The sequence below is a fragment of the Hesperophylax consimilis genome, chromosome 1, assembly GCF_061612785.1.
Source record: "Hesperophylax consimilis isolate HC1 chromosome 1, BYU_Hcon_1.0, whole genome shotgun sequence".
NCBI lineage: Eukaryota > Metazoa > Arthropoda > Insecta > Trichoptera > Limnephilidae > Hesperophylax > Hesperophylax consimilis.
In genome coordinates, this window is record NC_142836.1 from 49,004,055 (window position 1) to 49,024,316 (window position 20,262).

A 20,262-nucleotide genomic window follows, 5' to 3' on the forward strand; every position below is an offset into this window, starting at 1 on the left:
TCCTATCTAAGAGGTATCATACATTTTGTTATAAAAAGCTTTTTGGAAAAACTGTTCACCAACGAAATTGACAGGAAATATACCTATACGTAGGTACAGAACATGAATTTCATTTCGTATCGGAAATATTACAGACCAAGAGGGTATTTTAAATAGATTGTTGGAATACATTATCTTCCGAGTCAGAAATGTAAACCAATAATTCGCAATTTTGAGAAATACGTCAGATGGCCTTATCTTTCGCTTATCCGACAGTAATAGTCCAGTCAGTGGGGGATAAAAAAGGGCTCCACCTTGCAAAAGGTTAGGTAGTAGCGATTTTCTCATATGTTGTTAAGATTGGGACTCTAAAGAAAAAAAAAAGTTTTCGACCTTGGGGGGGTCGAGCTCGATCCGCCATCTTGGATTGAAGGAGCCAAAATTTGGTTTTTTCAAAATAATTATGAAGTGGTTGATTTAACAACCAAATTGTTGAATGCAAACTTAAAGACAACTAAATTACCTACATTTTTTGTAGAAAGTTTTTTTTTGTAAGTCTAATAGGTAACGAGTAACAGCGGTTGAAAGAAGAACATTTTGACAAAAAATTGTAAAACTCCAGTTTTCTTGATAAATTTTGTACGAACGTATTACACAATATCATTTTAACGTATTTCTACGATACAATATACTTATATAGCATCATCCGTGTACTCGATGACGTTGATTTGTTATAGTGGGATCCTAGTCTACTAATCCTAGTCTGTAGACTTGGCAACACTGATTGAGTCCTGGTTACAGGACGTTGCCTGGATGCTCATGTCTGCAGATGTTCTTTTCGATGAAACAATGCCACTTCAAGTTTCACAAGAACGATTTTTAGCCAATGAAAATAACAAAGTCCGTCTGATTTCGATGCTTACAAAGCAATTTATACAGGATGATTTTACAGTTAAGCAGGCTGAAGAAGATGCTGATGAGTTGATTGTCAATACTGCGATTTCCTTGTGTTCATCATATGACGCTGTTTTCATTATTGGCGAAGACGTTGATCTCCTAGTTCTGCTGACAGCATTAGCACCACTCAAAAGTAGTATATATCTTCGCAAACCCGGGAGAGGCAAAACTTTTGAAAGACTGTGTTCCGCGAATAGTGTGAAATACAAAGAGGCGGCTGAGAATATTCTGTTTCTTCATGGCATTTAAGGCATTTAGCGGCTGCGATACAACATCGTCCTTCTTCAACCAAGGAAAAACAAAATTTTGTTCGCTTGTGCAAAACGACACAAGACTCAATGCCATGATAGGAATCTTCAAACAACATGATGCAACACCAGAAGACATAGCAGTTGCAAGAACACGCTTTCTTGTTGCTTTGTACGGGGGTGACATGGATAAGGAAACCTTGGAAGAAGTCCGCTACAAACGTTTCGCAAAGTCGACAACAAAAAGCAAATTCAATCTTGCCTCTTTGCCACCAACGAACGACGCTGCACGGTACCATGCAGTTAGAACGTACCATCAAGTCCAAAAATGGTATGGAATCCAAAAAAATCCAGACACTGGGGCTGGAAACGTGACACCAACGGGCTTGTTCCAGTAAGAATGACAAAGAAACCAGCACCCGAGACTTTATTAAAATTTATTTCATGCGATTGTAAAAAAGGATGCGGCGTTGCATGTAGCTGCACGAAAGCTGGATTGAAGTGTTCTATTGTATGTGGGTGCTGTAATGGTCAAACATGCTGAAATTCGCTAGAGGTTCACATCGATATCGAGGACGAAGAAGAAGAGATTTTGTCAATGAAAGCCCAGAATCTCAGTATCACAGGCAATGAGTTAGATGATGACATTGGTGACGAAGACTGTTATTAAGTAACATAATTTATAGTAACATAATTCATAGTAATGTAACATAATTTCGAAATCTACCATCGCTGGTATATCTGTGGAGTAGACCTACTGGAGATACCACAATAAAAAAATGCGCCATGTTCTATACCTCATGGTGGTGTGGAAATGAGTTTACAAAATTATTATAATTATGTAATGAATAACCCGAAAAAATTACAAAGTTGGGAATTTCATCATTTTTTAGAAAAATATTCACATTTCCGCCACTGTAACTCGTTACCTATTAGACTTACAAAAAAAAACTATCTAGAAAAAATGTAGGTAATTTAGTTGTATTTAAGTTTGACTTAAACAATTTGGTTGTAAAAACGACCACTTCACAATTATTTAAAAAAAAAAACAAATGTTGGCACCTTCAATCCAAGATGGCGGGTCGAGCTCGACCCTCCCAAGGTCGAAAACTTTTTTTTTTCCTTAGAGTCCCAATCTTAACAACATATATCGAAATCACTACTACCTAACCTTTTGCAAGGTAAAACTCCCCACTGACTGGACTATAACACCACCGGAAAATAATTCTTGGCGATTGATATCGGCATGTCACAATATATTGCGAAATCCAGTTGATAAACCAGCTAAAGTTTGACTGGCCACTAGTTTCTGTGAACCTTCCATTTGGAACCAATACATTTTATTTTCAAAGTAATGAGTGTTCTAATATAATACACATCTACATAATATCGCGTGCTAAAAATATACTAATTTCGGTTGCAACTCCGTCTGTAACTCCGGTTCAATGAACTCTAAAATTTTTCTTCAAATTTTTATGGCATCATTCCAAAATTATAATTATTAGTTTGGAGAATTCACACCAGCCATTAAGAAAATTTTTAACAAATTATTTTCCATTTTTGAAAATGGTACTAATTTATTGTATACGCAGACTTTTCCCATTGCATGTCCAGTTACTCTAAAGCTTAAACAATCAGATGAGAAACAGTGCGAAAAAATTAGGTTCTCCTTTTTTACCTCCTATTAATCCAATTCGACCAACAACGCTCTAACTCCAAGCAACCGGAAATTACCGAATCCAGTCCTTGCGCACTGCTACTCTCGTGATAATAGTGGAACACGTTTCAACGAAATGTCAGTATGCAATAGCGCCTCTACGATTATTCTGTGATTATCATGAAACGCCGATCTGTGAAGTCCAGATAGGAGTGGCGGTGTTGAAATGGCTGCCAACGAGTTGATTTGACATTTAAGGTTATATTTGCTTTAACGTTTGGCTTTTAGTGACGTTTGTTGCTCGTTTGGTTGTTAAAATAGAAGAGGAACAGCAAAACAAATATTAAGACGTTACAAAGTTATTTACAACGTAAAATACATTGAATATCGCGATACTACCTTTCAAATATGCATAGGACAAGTTTACATGTCGGCCTGGGAACGTTATATTTCATACCACGTTGCGTACGTGGGCCCAGTGTGTCTTTTCCTTTACTGTTTTATGAATTAGATTCTTATACGCAGGTTCAACGCACGACCTTAAGCCTAATTTAAGACCGTTTTAAGCATACAAACTCTGTGGTAATAAGTCAAATATTTCACCTTACGCGCCGTGTTATTTTGCGCCGCTAAGGGGGTTAACATTTATTAGAATAGAGTCACGTGGGGTAACCGTGCGCAATTTTTACATTGGGATTTTTGTATTAAAAAGCTTTAAGTATTTTACTCATTTTTGTTGTTTATTAATATGATCGATTATTAAGGCATCTCAAACAACCATAAAAACCTCATATGGTTCATAAATCAAACAGTTATATAAAAAAGTTTACATGCATGTCGATTGCGTACACTTACCCCGTGTGCGGGGTAAGTATACGCATACCGTAGGGTAAGTGTTCGCACCGTGAAGAGTTACCCCCCATTGCAATTATCACACTTAAATTGCCCCTTATCGTAGTCTGTGCAGTTCTCATGCCACCATGCTTTACACACAATACATTCTATCCAATCTTCTGTTGTTGGATCTCGATATTTCTCCTTGCATTTGTGGGCAAAAATAGTCCTTAGAAGCCTGTTTTTGTGCTCTTTTTAAACAGTTATGCACGCTGGAATCTCCCGCCTTACGCTTTGTGGTGATTCTTTGTGGTGTGACTTTCTTGAAAAGAGGTGGTCGTCCGATTTCCATGGTTTTAACTACTGGTTTTCGGACAATTTTTGCATCTGCATCTCTCTGCTTCTGCTGAAGTTTCTTTTTACAAAGACTTGATTTTTCAGTTTGCGTAAAACCGCCGAACTTGAACAACGTTAAACCCAATAGCTCTCGCAATACTTGTGGGAGTAGTCTGTCTTAAATCTAAAACAGGGTTACGTTTTAGGAATCTATACACCCAATCCTTGCCAGCCGTTTTTGTAATGTTGTCAAATCTGTTCTCGATCTTGTTGATTTCAGCATACTCGTAAACAATTTTTCCCATTGTCTGCATAGTCAGGCCGTAGAACATTTCGTCAGTTTTTTTACAATGATCAACGATTTCAGCCTGAAAATAAATTAATAATTATCAGATCAATGGTTTCACAAAAAAATGACATTTGCACGATAAATTAAGTACCTATTTATCTAAAAATTTACCTCTTTATCTGGTGTAAAAGTCGGACGATATCTCCTCATCGAAGTTGCTATTAATTTTAGTTTTAGGCGTTTACGCAGAGTGGCTTCACTCATCCCAACAATATCTGCAGCAGCCCGCTGACTCTTCCCCTCTTTTACAAGCCTTTTGACAAGCCCAACTGACCTCTCTGAATGCTTTCTCACGTACACACGCGGCATATTTCACTCTAAAAATATAACGAGAGTTGAAATATTATGCTATAAAATCAATTTTATCTATCGGGGTAAGTGTTCGCACTCATACAACTGCGAACGCTTACCCCAGCACACTTACCCCATCACACCAAAATTCAAAAAACTTTTAAAATCAGATTAGTGGTTATCTTTATTAGAATTATCACTTTGCACCCGTCTAACTAACAATATTTCACTAAAAATTATCATAGACCACGTCGCTTTGACACAGCTGGTTACACAATAGCACACATCGTTAACGGAGATGAAAAATTTAAGAAAAGCACGAAAAAAAGTAATTTACCTACCAGTTTTTATTGACAAATCAGCATCCACTGTACACATTTCCCTCTTCGGCGCGATCCAGAACGCTACTGAATTAAGGAACGCGCGGGCGCTTAACATGCACAATGTTGTCGGAAACATCACTGCGAACACTTACACTCCGCGTACGGTTACCCCACGTGACTCTACACCCAAATTTCTTGAAACCTATTAAGCCAAAGTAATTGTATTTTAAGAAGCCGTAAATACGTTTACTACATGTGTGTTGTGCATAAAATACTCGTTACGAGAGCATTACTTTTTAATTATCCTCTCCCGTAATGAAAAACATGGTAATAACATCTTCCCACTAATAAAAATAGGATATTTTCTCCCGCACTTCGTAATCTCCGCCTATCGGGTGTATCGATCACAAAAAATGATTGGACCGCAGTAGGAGACAGGGGAAAGAAAATCTTCTTCGTTATTGGGTTAGGCAAGGATTTTCTTTTTATAAGGATGTGTATGACACCGTATCAAGCATTTATTTTATTTTGCATGTAATTCTACACACGTGGCCCACTGCTTGAAGCCACCAAGCTATGGTATTATTTGTTTAGAGAATTTTTATTTGTCTAAGACTGGGGTAGTTTGGGATGGAAAGGAAATGGGTTTATGGAAAATATGTTTTTTTAGATCTGGTCGCCAAATCGTGGTTTCTCGCAAATGTTATAGGTCAAAGGTGAAGGCCTCTCTTAGAAATTCTTCCACATTGGAGCGGACTGCGAGTTAAATTTGAATTTGTACAATTTTTTGCGTGAATAAATCCATACACTTTATTATAAAATCTTACCAATGTCAGTTTTTAAGCCACCGACCTCTGGAATTCAGAAGCAAAGAACTCCACCACGATAAAACGAGCATAAGATATTGTCCTATCATAACGTCTAACGTGCTATCCACTACCTATAGACGCGGCGCTTAAAATCAGCATATTATCTAAAGTAATGTTGACGTATGTCTGCGTCTTTGATTTTTCTATTCATCACTCTATCCAGAACCTTTTGACTAAATTTACCTTTAGAGCCCTTTGCAAAACAAGAGATCACATGCTTTCCCCTCCCCCCGAAATAAAGAACTATTTAGAAAACCATAAATTCAAAATTTACTTATACTGAAAAATTCTGAGAAATATAATATAGATATCTTCTCGTAGAAATTGCACCCCCTCCACGACGCCGCAATGATGAAATGTAAACCCCTCGTTGTCAAAAGGATTTCTTCAAAGCGAAGGCTTTTTTTATAAATCGTTGTAGAAATATGGAAACTTTCACTTTCGTAAATAAAACAAAAAATATCTTAAAATAAAACAGGTTTCTAATGTTGTTTTTGCTGCTTATTAATTCTTTAAAAAAAAATTTAATGCTTAGGTACCTACCGGACTAATTTATTATTACTTACCGCTAATCACCATGCAACAAGCAGAAAATATATTCTGTTTACAGTGTTAACCGAAAGTAACACACCATAACTACTGCTCAACGATTCTTTTCTTTTATAATGACAGATAACAAAATACGTAGCGAATTCTCCTAAATAGAGCAATGAGAAAAATACTAAGGAGAAATAGATTTTTCAAAAGTAAATAAAATGTTATTATGAAAAATGTTAAATTGGCTGACAGGGAAACAGATGCTGACCACGAATGTGATGATATTAATAGAAAAAATAATAAGCAACCCATCACCAATTTTTTTTCAAAGAAAATTATATTATATATATTAGACAAAAAATTCACAGACATAACATAAGAACGCGAAATGAAATACTACCAAAAAAGGACAAAGCTAATAACAAAATAATTTACTGTGCAAAAGAATACAATATTGTAATGCGCTACCGGTAATCACAAAGCCTGCACCAATTGATAGATTCAAGCTGGATTGTAGGAACCATGGTACTCAAAATAAAATGCAAGAAATAATAAAAATATTAAAATTACTAGGCAGAAAATATAAATGAAATATAAAAAGCATTTATTGACAATCTAAATGAAAAGCAAATTCTGTTATAAAATGTAAGTTTATTATTTAAAGTTTGAAGTAACATTTCTCAAAGAATACGAACTGTTCATGATTGTAAAAATGTCTTAATATTAAATAATTATTTAATATTAATCTCAAGGGTGGCCAAACTCGAAGATATTTTTTGATAGTTAAGTTAAAAATATCGCCACATTATTATATTTAAAGATAGTTAAATAATTAATGAATTTATAAGGCGCCAGTTCATTTGAACGTAATGAACAAGTATTTAAAAGGAGAAGCTACATGATAAACCAATATAAAGAATACTAAATAAAATAAATGTTTTTTTCATTACGTGTGTCGCCATGATTAGCCAAGCTTCCTCGTGTCTGTAACAAGTTTACCGCATGCTCTGCTGGATTTGAACCATATCTGAACTCATAAGCGATTCGAACGCAGCTGTCATCGTAGTAATGTTGGTACTCGGTACAATTGCCTAGGTCTTCCAATCGATATTTGTAACGGAAGTCGCAGCTTGTTGTTCTAAACCGATACAATTTTTGTATATAATTAGTAATAAATGTAATCTTGAATGTACGAATGGCTAAAATAAAGTTAATATAAATTAAATAGATTCACATAGATTTGCAGTGACAAGGGAGTAACAGAAGCTTCCGTAAAACAATATCGGCGTTTATTATTCATTTGTCCTCTAGACGTACCTAGGCTTAAACTTTTAAGATTTTATTCATGAAATGTCTGCGTCAGTAACGTTAGAATATTTGAAAATTTTACGCTACGTATAAACAGAACAAAATTTCCGCGAGGCGAGCCGCAAATTATGGGAAAGGGCTCGGCTCGCGGAAATTTTGTTCTGTTTATACGCACCTTAGATAAAGTATAAATAAGCGTGAATTCACTGTAAACGGCTACATTTAAGTTGAATTGATAAATTGCCAGCAACCCTGTACCTAAATACTTTAGTTGCTCAATGGATGAATAATTAATCAATCCTCGAATAGCCGTCGATTCATCTCCGTAACGATCCCTTTATTTAAGACGCCCTGCCATGCCTAGGGCGCTCTCGACCCTTGGGGAAGCTTCAAACGTTTGAATGTAAACTCATCACGGTAATCTCACTTTTAAATTAGCGAGGCATCTCACCAAAAATTGAAATAAATATAAAATTATTCCAAAATTACTTGACCACGTTTAAGAAGATTTGTTCTGGAAGCTTTTCACTTTGCAATGGCATTTTTCATTATTATTTATATTTTTTTTTGCTTATTAATTATATCTGATTTTATATTGACATGTTTTCTAATTTCTAAAATTTGAAAATTATTTATTTGCGATGCTTTAATCCTGAGTGAAGTATTTTAAGACTTGAATTTTTATCGAAAGTGTGATCATTATTCAAAAGATGATTCGCAAACTCAGATTCACTATTTCCATTTAGATCCCTGAGATGTTTTTTAGTTCTGACTTCAAAGTTTCTATTGGTTCTACCTTTGTAAAAGAAATTACAATCATCCCAATTGAGTTTATGAACTCCTGATTTTTTTGTTTGATTTTCGCTATCTTTATTATAAAGAATATATTTCTTCATTTTGTTATTAGTGTAAAACGCCGGTTGAATAGTACCAGAAATATTTTTTATATATAATTTTATAAGTATCGATATCCAAAAACAGAATTCTACGCCATTGTTTATTTCTATCTTTAGAAATAGGGTAAAAATACCGTTTGAAGAGAATATAATAAAAATCATTTTATATTTTGGTAGAAAGCAATCACTTTGTGGTTTGTCATAATAATAAAAATAAAACAATTACTTTGTTTATGACCACGAAATTTAATTTATTTATTTAATTTTAGGTAGGTTAGGCTAGTTAAAATATTGTCTATTTTATTTAGGAAGTAGATAAACAATTTGCAGAACCACAGAAATGTGTTATACCAGTAGGTTCATTTAAAAACGAACACTCAGATCTTGCAAAAAAATAGTTTATTTGATCTGGAAGATATAAAGGTGGCGTAGAATATTTAAAAACAAACAATCAATTAAAAAATATGAACTATTACGTAATTTTCAATTAGATGGACTGAAAATGGAACTCGGTAAATCGATGGATTGAGTTCTTCGTAGGGCGATTATTTTAACGTTATTATTATTTTAACGTCGTAGGGCGTCGGAACGTTTGCGTCTCTCTAATTGAAATCTTCACCACATATAAAAGTCTATATTGGAAAAAGTGGACACGGTGTCTTATACTTACCTTATATATGTATATGACCGACCGGTTTAGCTTAGTACAAGCACCTTCGCGGTACAAAAATAAACTGATCCAAAAACACGGTAGCAAAGGTAACATGGTAGCATTGAGAAAGAGATAGCTAATGTCGTATACATAATGGGATAAAATATTATTTCTAAAGAGACAATGCGGCACCCGAAAATTTGGTCAAGAGATTTATTAGTTTGTGGGAAATATACCCGAATATACTCTTGCCCAATATTAGACTATTGGACATTTTTATTTTTTTTGAAATTTAAAAACTAAACACATTCTAAACCAAAACGCAATATAATTATTACTAGGTATAGATTTGTATATGGGTTAGATTTTAAGATCATGATACATAATTCACTGTTCTCTTATTTTATGTTATGTTTTGTCGCTGTCTATATATACACAAACAATGCATTTTTTTATTTGTAATTTTGTACCCTGAAAATGCTTGTAATAAGCGAAACCGGTCGATTTAAGTTAGTCGAAAGGTCTTAAGAACGTCATCGACGAAAAATCTTCCTTCTCGCAATTTGTTTAATATCGGATAAACGTAATTTTAAAATGATATTGTTGGTCGTAAATATTTGAATTTTATTTTTGAATTAAGAGTTTCATGTTTCCCTCTAGGTGCGTTTTTTAAGGTCATTATTTATTTCAGGTAATCATATCAACTTCTGGAAACGCTTATCTTGACAATTTCAGTGTTGTCAGTTGTTTCAGTGTAACAAGTTATTTTTCTTGAAATACATAAGCTTGGAGTATTTTACATACTGACTAGCGTCGTTTGAGCTGGATATAGCATTTGAGCCTGTGAAATTATCATTGAAGTCGGTTGATATAACGTCTAGTAAATTGTGAGTAAACGCATTATTAAATAAGTTCTTACGCATGACACAAAATTTTGAGGAAAGAAAAGCAATCTCTATTTTATATTTCTTAGCATAACATACAAAAAAACATTAAATATACACTTTACCGGAAAATCCACTCATATGGTTTGTAGTTCCAGAAGACATATGAAAAAAGCATGTTTCTTTCTTTTAGCATGATGACATCAACCCGTACTTCAAACAAAATAAAACAATCAACCCAGAATGAGAGCAAAAAGACATGAAATACAAAAATGATGAGAAAGAACTCAAAAACATAAATAGAATTTAATCACAAGGATGCCTTGGAGATAAATGCTTGATAAGACTCACACCCTCTCCAGAACCAATATACAATTTCCTGTCATTCCATGCCTCATCAATTTATCTCATAATTTTTCTTTTGCATAAAACTTTTTATATTGTAATTAAAAGATCTGTCATTTAATTGAAGTGATCTATAATCCAAAATAATTTGAATAAACCCATTGTTATACCCCCTGTCCCCCCGCCCCTAAATGTAATAATAATTATAATAATATTTGGATGACTTGTATAGCGCCGTTTTTGTGCAAAATCACCTCAAGGGCGATGTACAAATTTATAATACATTTCTACAGTGATCTATGTTATTACTAACTATTTATGGAGATAATATACAGTACAATACTTACCTTGTAGGTCACTTGAGACTAACACTTAATTAACAAAAACTAATTGTTTATTAGCGAAATTTAGATATAGGATTTAGGACATAGGTAATTGGAAAATTGGATATAAGTGGAATTTCTTTCAGAAGTTTATTTAATTTAGTATTATAATAAGCCATAGGTTAAGAAATATTTGTACCAGTCTGAAGATGGCCTTAACAGTCTGAAACCGGTTACGGTCAGAAATAATATATGGTGGAAAAAGTTTTGAAACCTTTTATTATATTATTTTACACGAATTGTCAGTATCAAAAATAGAAATATTAAGTCACATGTTCTTCAATAATAATTGCAAATTCACCGTTTTACGTCAATTTATTACATGAAAGTAACCAAATTTGCTTTGACCACTAGGTACCTAATACAAATTATCAACATGTTTCAAAACCAATGTTTTATTCATCAGGTCAAATAACAGGTACTAATATTTATTATTTTGATATTTTTTTTGTTAAATAGTGGTATACGGTGTAAACGAAGTATGTCATTTTCATGTCAACTGAAATTATTTAAAATAAAATATATATATATTTTTTATTTAGTAAGCTTTTTCCCTTCGACAAAATTAATCACTCACCCAGGAAATAAGCCTGGAACCAATTAAAAAACTTTGGAACTGTTGCCGACATCATTCTGTGAAAAAAGCACTTTCGAACTGGCTTTGATTGGCTGGCGGCCATGTTGTTTCCCCTTCCGATACAATAATATGACGTTGTTCGACAGTTTCCTGTTCCGGTACGCAGACGACTCGTTCACATCGGCCTTCGTCTCAACGGTCGGAATAGACTTCAAAGTCAAGACTGTCTTCCGCCACGACAAAAGGGTGAAGCTTCAAATATGGGTGAGTCGTTCAACTATTCTTTTTACTATGTTATTTGCAATACACATACAGGGACGATTTTATTTATGTTGACGATTCAAAATTCGAGTTAAAATAAACGCTCCAGCAAAATATTTTTTTCATAATATATTTTTTTTAAATTAATAACTTATTTAACTCCGTACTGAGGAAATTATTTTATCTCACGGCCTTTGTCGTCTTTGGGATAGTGTGTAGAGTGATCCTGTTGAATATAGGAAGAAATATAGAGACCGGAAAATGTTTTCTCATTGTATGTTAATACAGCGGAAATTAACTTAATTGTAATAAATTGACCAGGGAAGTACATGAGAGTTGATTCAAGAATTGTAATTGTACTAGTCCCAGAAAGAAGTTTACGTGACGTCGTCGTTGTAGTATCTTCAGTCTTTTTCGTCTTCATGTAAGACGATTGCCGATAACGTGCTTATGAGCTCTCTCTGGGACTATTTTTTAACAATAACAGTTGTGACAATATTCTCAAACTACGAGTTTATAAAAACAAAATAACATATTTGCACATAGTAAATAAGTAAAACAAGTTTTTGTTTTAGAAAAATTCTTCACCATTTAAATTAACCACAGGCTCTTTGAATAGAACGTAATGTGGTATTTAAATATTATGAGTAGGTATACAGAAGTTATGCGGAGATCACAGAAAAGTATGCGTGTTTATTTTTTATTATAATATCAGCCATATAATTTGTACGATGTAAACTAGTAACGATATGAGTACTCTCTTAACTCTCGTACGTTTTCCAATATGAACAAATTTTTAAATCAATAAGAAATAAAAATCTTTGCTAATATTCTAAAACCAGAAGCCACTTTACGAAAATAAATTGACGGCTTTGTAATTTGACACCAGGTTTTTGAAGCAAAACAACAACTTTTAACAAATACCCAATGTGATAAGTAGAAATAAAGTAAGGTTACTTCCCCTCATCCTAGAACACGTAATTTTTATAGTTTGTAAACAAAATCCATAGCTATGTAGGAAACATTTCACTAGGTTAATGCAACGTCACCTGCCGAACGTTACACGCTGCTACGTCGGAACAAATCGGAAATGAACCACGTTACTTTAATTAACTATCTGCCACCCACCCTTTGCTACTTGTAAACACGGTCACATCAATTGCAACTCGCTACTTGTAACTAAGCTTGTTGATTTATAAACACTGGGAAACAGACATATTTTGCGGTGGATATTGAATGAAAACAAATAATATTCGTATTTGTTTGATTTTGATTGATACATCGGTCAATAGTAAAGGCGTCAGTTGAGTGGAGATTTATCGTATATGTGTTTTGTACTCGCAACAAATAGGTAAATAATAAATACAATCATAACCTTATATTATATATTGCTTTGATTTCAATAACAGTTGGTGGAAAACATTCGATAATGAAAGTGTGAGTTAAAAGTCTGGAAAGAACCAGCCTGCCGAACTATTATGATGACAAAATTGTTCAAGGTGAAAATACAAAAGCCGGGAAGGTGGAAAGAAATCACCCAATTACCTTTGCTTTGATATTTTGTCGATGGGAAACGTGTAAATGGAATCGATTTGGGCTTTTGTCATATTAAACATTTATTGATCGATTAAGTAATCTAAAATAATAGCTTTTATTGAACGGACGTAGGTAGCGTCTTATTGAACTGCTGTTAACCAATAATGATAACTGTAAATGGCTGACAACAATTACAGAAATTTTAAAATAGTACAGGTATTTGGGATTTATAACATATATTTATTGTATTTTTTATCGTAAATATCACCTCTAGTAATTTATTGCAAGAGGTGTTTTTAAAATTTATTTTTATTTTTTATCATTGAGACAATTTTGAGGATCCTCTAGCAAAAATGTGAAACACAAAAGACAGAAAATTATTCAGTCGCAACTAGGAATTGAACCCAAGACCTCTTCCTTGTTGGAGAATTACTCTGAACACTGATGTAGTGTACAGGTCACACCGGGGCAGGAGTGCTCCTGGCGGGGTAGTACAATTGTGGCGTATCGTAACATTTTCAAAATCTTAGCAAAAAAATCTAACCTAAACTATACTAACTAAAAGATTTTTCCAAATCATAACAAAATGCCCGCAATATTTCTGCTAAAGTGTGCAAAAAATGCGTATAAGGAAAGATAAATATTTATTATTGAGAAAAAATACCTAAAATGTAAAATAAAGCATTTAAGGCGATGCCATACGTAGTAATGCAAAATCATGTGTTTTTGGTTTGAAAATTTGGTCACCTAGAAATGTTTCAGATGCTTTAATTAAATACTGCGAGTAGAATACATCTTGGCCTTTGAAATAATCGAGTATTTTTTAGATAAGTCTTTTTATAAGCCCAGAAAAAAATAATGTATAAGGCCTTTGAAACTTAAAGTTCAAAATCTCCTACTTACGAACCCATTTTCTGTTATGATTTTATTGTATAATGTGGCAAATTAAGTTATTTATAAAATGTTCGAAAAAAAAAATTATGTCTGAACATCCACAAAATAAAACAAAAGGCACTTTTTGGCCATGTTTTTTTCTTGCATAAATCAAAACTGGCGGATGGTGTTAAGCGGGAATTTTAACCTTATCGCCATCTGCGTAGGGGTTGTTATTGATAGCGGCTCAATTTAAAATATTACACGACGTAGTGCATCGCCTTAGATAGCAAATAACTATTATTTTATACTTCGTTTGAGGTATTTGGCATTACCTATTGTGCGATGTGGGTAGGAATCTAGGGATCAGTGAGTTCAGGAGTGACAGGCGAATGATGTACGCTTCCGCGGCGCAAGGCAATGGGTCAGGAGAGATCAGTGGAGAAGTCAAAGGGTAATCCCAAAACAACTTCTCCCGATCCGGCACGCCACGTAGCTGGAGGACTGGCACATCCTGAACACACATCACTCGATGAACCCGGGCACCCCTGCTAAATCACCAAACGTACTTGGGGTAACTTGTGGCAGAGGTGGTGCTTATCCAATAAATGGTTCCGGGGGCGGCGGTACCCAAACCCACCTCCCAAATTTTTGCTATTGCTATTTTCCATTTCAGAGTATTGATTTTGGTATTAACCCTTAGCCCCCGCGGATATTTGGAGCGTTTTGGAGCACGTTCTGTCTGTTTTGATTATTTGCAAAAAATACCTGAAATGCAACATAACCCTTAAACAAACAGAATGAAATACTTCCCAGCAACCAATATTCTCCATATCTATGCACGGAGAAAAATTAGTTTGAAAAATATTTCCTATAAAATTTTTACTACATTCATAATATATCGGAATTCCTGATAATGTACAATGACGAGAAGCGAATATTTAAGAACTTTTATGAACACGTTTTCTGACATCGCGATAGTAAGATAGACTAATAGGTTGTAGAGATTTTTAATAAATTAGCAATATTTTAAACGTTCTATATAATTATTACGTGCATTGACGAACATTATATGAATAAAAAAAAATAAAAAAATAAAACTATTTAACACATAAAAACCAATTATTGTATAATTTTGTTTGTTTTACTATTTCCGATCAACAAATCCGTTTAAGGGTTAATTCGCCACATTAAACAATAAACCTTAAAAGAAGAGGGGTTTTGAATTAGGAGTTCGTACTCATTTTTTGATTAACCCACTGGATAAACCATTTTTTTAACCCTGGTTAGTCATAACAAGGTTGAAACTGACACTGGTGTGACGTGATGTATTTATTTCGTAATGTGACCCCCCGTTGTGTTTATATCCGAGACTGAATAAGCAGACCAATTTAACTTAATTGGCAAAGCTTATTTAGACAAACATGTCCCGTTGTCTCCAAAAGATATTACCCCTGGTGTTGCGAGGTTAGGTTATTCCTAGTTGGGTAGAGTAAGCCGCGTATTGCGTGGACTTATCATCCCTTCTTTCCTTGAAAGAATGAATTTCAACATAACAGCCCAATTAAAATAAACAGGACTGCAGATGTGAACAAAAATACATTTGGAATATTTTCATCTGAATATTTACATTGTGTGCAATTAAATACTTTTTAAATACTGATATTTAAAGTGAATTGGAATTACGAAAAATATTTTAATACACTTACAAAACAAATCGTGATGTCGCTGCAGAGTTTTTTTAACACATTTTATTTTAATTATACGGTCTGCATTGAGATGCTTTTGACTGTTATTATGCAACGATGTACATTATGCTTGGTTTTTTACCTGCTTGACTTTTTGAAAACGTTTGTCAAGAAATATCTGTGTTTGCTTCCGAAAGGGCAAATGTACCTTTTTAGAATTTCATGAGGCCTATGTAAAATTTTCTCTTTTTGGGAAGTATTAATATGAAGAAAAGCAATTTCCAGTACCATATTGTCTACCGAAAATCGAACCCTTTTTCCAAATCGGAAGTTTCTTTTAAAATTCACAAGTAAACCCAATTTTGAGGGGAAAACGCAAAAACTGACACTCGCCCTTTTTAGAATCAAGCCATAGATTTATTTGCCTAGACCACGTGTTAAATTCAAAAGATTATTCTCCCTTTTTGTGTGCCTTTCTTACCGACATCATTAGAAATGGTAAATATTTTGTCTTTGAATTTACCTAAAAATATAGTGTTCGCTAAGTTATTTTAAACGAAATATATGTAATTCCAGGATACCGCGGGGCAAGAGCGTTACCGCACTATCACCACAGCCTACTACAGAGGCGCCATGGGATTCATCCTCATGTATGATATTACCAATGAGGAAAGCTTCAATAGTGTGCAAGATTGGTAAGTTCATATGTTTAAATTACGTTAAGGAATACTGGTAAAAAATAAAAAAATTGTCTTGTCCCAGTTTGGAGGATAGGACAATGAATCAAAACATTGTCCCAGAGATACACAAGCTATCTCCAAATTATTGTAATGTCCTCATGTGAGGTTCCATTTCAGCGCTTGGACATCAAGGTTTAATTCCCAAACATTTCCATCACTTGTGTTACTTGCGTCGGATCGTGAAGGGCTGACCATTTTGAAATCACTTCAACCTTTTCCCCACAAATGTTTAAGTGATTTTAGAATTGTCAGCCTGAAATGGAACCTCACATGAGGACAATACATTATAAATTATTGTATTGTCCTCATGTGAGGTTCCATTTCAGCGCTGGGACATCAAGGTTTAATTCCCAAAAATTTCCATCACTCACTTCGTTACTTGCGTCGGATCGTGAAGGGCTGACCATTCTGAATTTTTTCCCCCACAAATGTCATTACTTTATTTTCATTTTCATAAATCGCCTCAATCGAAAGAAGAACAAAAAAACAATTTATAATCTCTAAATGGTATAAAATAAAGTCGCTATCCGTGTCTGTCTGTTTGTACGCTTATTTCTTCTAAACCACACAACGTATTTTGACAGGGTTTTCACTGTCATCTGGAAAATTTTTCCCCCGAAGGGTTATATATACAATACAAGCATATTATATTTATACAAAGTATAAAAAAGTCGATGTTTTGAAACCGAGTCGTAAAAAAATATTTTCGGGCGCTTTCATTGCTAACGCTGGCCAAACCTTATGAGATATATCAAAATAATGTACCATGGAATTGTATATCTTACATAAAAGTCTCCAACGGTATGTGTCTATTTCCTAAAGATAAACCCCAACAACGCCGGGTACACTTTAGCTAGTAACATATAAGTTGGGCTTCGTAATTTTAACTTTATTATGAATTTAAATAATTCAATTATAGTAAAATAACCCTAATGTTCTCTGCTAGTTTTTCTAACGAGAAGTTCCTAAAAAAAGTTATCGGGTATAATATTGTGTTCATGTAGGTACATTAGACATTCTTTCTGGAACTCTGGGAGTTAATATTCCTGCGAACATATTGGAATTAGTGTATAAGTAATCGTTATGACCTTATTAGTGTGTTAGTAATCGTTATTGACCCGACATGTTAGTAATAATATTTAATTAGTATATTGACTTCGGCTCATTTTACGAAGGCATGTATACTCGAACTACTTTATTACTCGAATCATTGGAAATTCCTTCCCAGAGAGTAGAATCAAACATAGTAATTTTACTTTTGGTCTGTCTGTGAGTGTTTGTAACTCTTGTTTAATGAGCTCACATTTGTTATGAATTGAAAAAATGTCATTTTATAAATTGGAACGGTTTATTTCAAGAATTCAGACAAGCGACAAAGTATACGTAATATTAAAGTATGTTAATTATTATAAAGGATCTACAAGACAATGTAGTTTTTTTTTGTGACCAGAAAATTATTTTAATTCTGTATTTGAAATGTGCATGTTTACTAGGGTGGTTACAAAAAATCAATGTTGGAATTTTTTGTGCTGACCCCCTTAAAAGCTGCCAATTGGCTAAAAAATGAGATTGGTGAAGTTTCAGCTTAATTGGATAAAGTTAACCCGTGCCTCATCAAGGTTGAAGTTTAACTTTCTATAATTTTTTTTTTTTATAAAATACCTGTCAATATTGCAAGATTTAATTACATGTGCTGTCCAGATTTTACTTTATTTATTTTCTCAATTGGTACATAAAAAAGGGTGTATTTAAAACTGTTTTCAAAGTAAATACAGCCCAATACAAATTGAAAATGATGGATTTACGAGAAAAGAAATGCAAAAAGGTATAAAAAACAAGAAGAAATAATGTTCAAAGTTTTATTATTTAAAAAAAAAGTATTATGAAAGAAAGAAAATATTATTATTATTATTTACATTTACAATTAATTATCAGATTAAGGTGGTAATGACTTAGATAACGTGGCTTTTGAAGAGTCAGGAAAAAAATTTCGACATTCCGAGACAACTTGTAACAGAAACTGTCGTTGTTCTTCGTCTTTTGTCAAACAGGAATTGAAGTCTTGGATTAATTTTACCCCTCTTTCTGCTGTGTCATTGACAACCTTGAAACCGTTCAATATTTTTTTTGCTTTTAAATAATGTGCATTTTCACACCATATATCAGGATCCGTATTTAAAAATTCTGTATCAATTTCAAATCTTTTGAAAAAATTTACAGTTTGATGAGAAACAAAAAAATCGATATCTTTGTCCAATAAATTATCCACTTAATGGAGACTGAGTTTTGCTTTCACATCCCTATCACACGTTTGTTCTTCAATTGGAATTAATTCTAGACTTTTTACAGCCATGCTTGTTTTGACACTTTTTTCTAAATTTTCATCGAAGAAAGAAAATGCGACTTGCTCAGAATTGATGTACCACAGATGATTTATCATTTAAGACAGTACCTTGTCTGCAAGTTCTTTATCGATTTCTCTATATTTTACAAGAGATTTTAAAAATTGTAGGTCTTGGTTGGGGGCCAAAGTGGGTTTGGGGGCGTTAAACCACGCTTTTACATATTTTTTTATTTAAAATAAACAAATGTCAGTGATAACTTTTTTTTTAAATTTGTTAATGTAAATTGATCCCTGAAAAGATATATTTTGATACAATAAATGGCCTTTGCATCCATCTAGCGTGATGAATGGCACCAGGAACTTTGAAAAAAGTATCTGTTGGGGGAGTATGTCCTAACACAACTAACGAAAGTTGAATTAATTCTTTGTAATCATCCCTTGGCTGTTGGTTTTTTAATTGTTCTATAATATTGTTATAGAATACTACATTTTAAAATTGACTGTCCCGAATTACTTCAATGTATCAATATCCATGTTCCCAAAAAATCATGCCGACATTTCTTACATTCTTACTTCAATAACACCAAGACACTAACGTACCAAAATTCTCCGATTCCGAGACTTCACAATCTCGGAAACAAATATTCTGATCTGGGTGATATATTTCATTTGAAAACTAATCAGTATAAATGTTTTATATTCTATCACTTTTATTCTTCTAGACACAAATATACCTATCTACCCATATAACTTCTCCGCTTCTACTATTTTGTTTTGTTGAATATCTTAAATTCAATTATATGCGTGAGGATTCATTTTTGCCATTATTAATTTTAAAGTGTTTTCTGTAAAACAAAATGATTATATTTTTTTTAAAGAAAAGCTCACTAGGGCGTGTAATATATAAATAAATAAATAATGTTCAAAGGAAACAAAATTTGATCAAAAGTGATTAAATGAAGTTTTTTTTTTTTTTTTTGCAAAAAATCGTTTTTTTCATATTTAATCGCGATGAGGCACAAGTTAACATTATCCAATCGAGCTAAAACTTTCCAAATCTTATTTTTTAGACAAATGGCAAATATTAGGGGGGTCAGGCCAGCATTAAGACGAAAATATTTTTTCACCTTATACCTTGTAACCACCCTAATGTTTACGTTTATAAATGTATACGCCTGTTCAAATTTTTTAGGGTTATTCTTGAAAAATAAAGTCAATAAATTCTTAGATTATATCGAAATATAAATTTTTTAGAAAAAATATAAACCCTTACAACATGTCATATCATATATTCATTTCATTAACGTTTATTTTTTATCCTTCAACGTTTCAAGTTCAACATTTATCAACATTATTTCAAAATTTATTTTTTTTGTCTGGTGATATATAAACATT

The 20,262-nt window shown here is 33.3% G+C and overlaps 1 protein-coding gene across 1 annotated transcript in view; it reads left to right on the forward strand.

Moving 5' to 3' along the window:
• Rab3 (RAS oncogene family member Rab3) overlaps positions 1 to 20,262 on the forward strand; it is a 65,089-nt gene that overhangs the window by 34,533 nt on the left and 10,294 nt on the right. The window contains exons 3-4 of the mRNA XM_089634902.1: positions 11,572 to 11,689; positions 16,360 to 16,478. Coding sequence (XP_089491028.1) covers positions 11,572 to 11,689; positions 16,360 to 16,478 — 237 coding nt within the window. The remainder of the gene's footprint in view (positions 1 to 11,571; positions 11,690 to 16,359; positions 16,479 to 20,262) is intronic.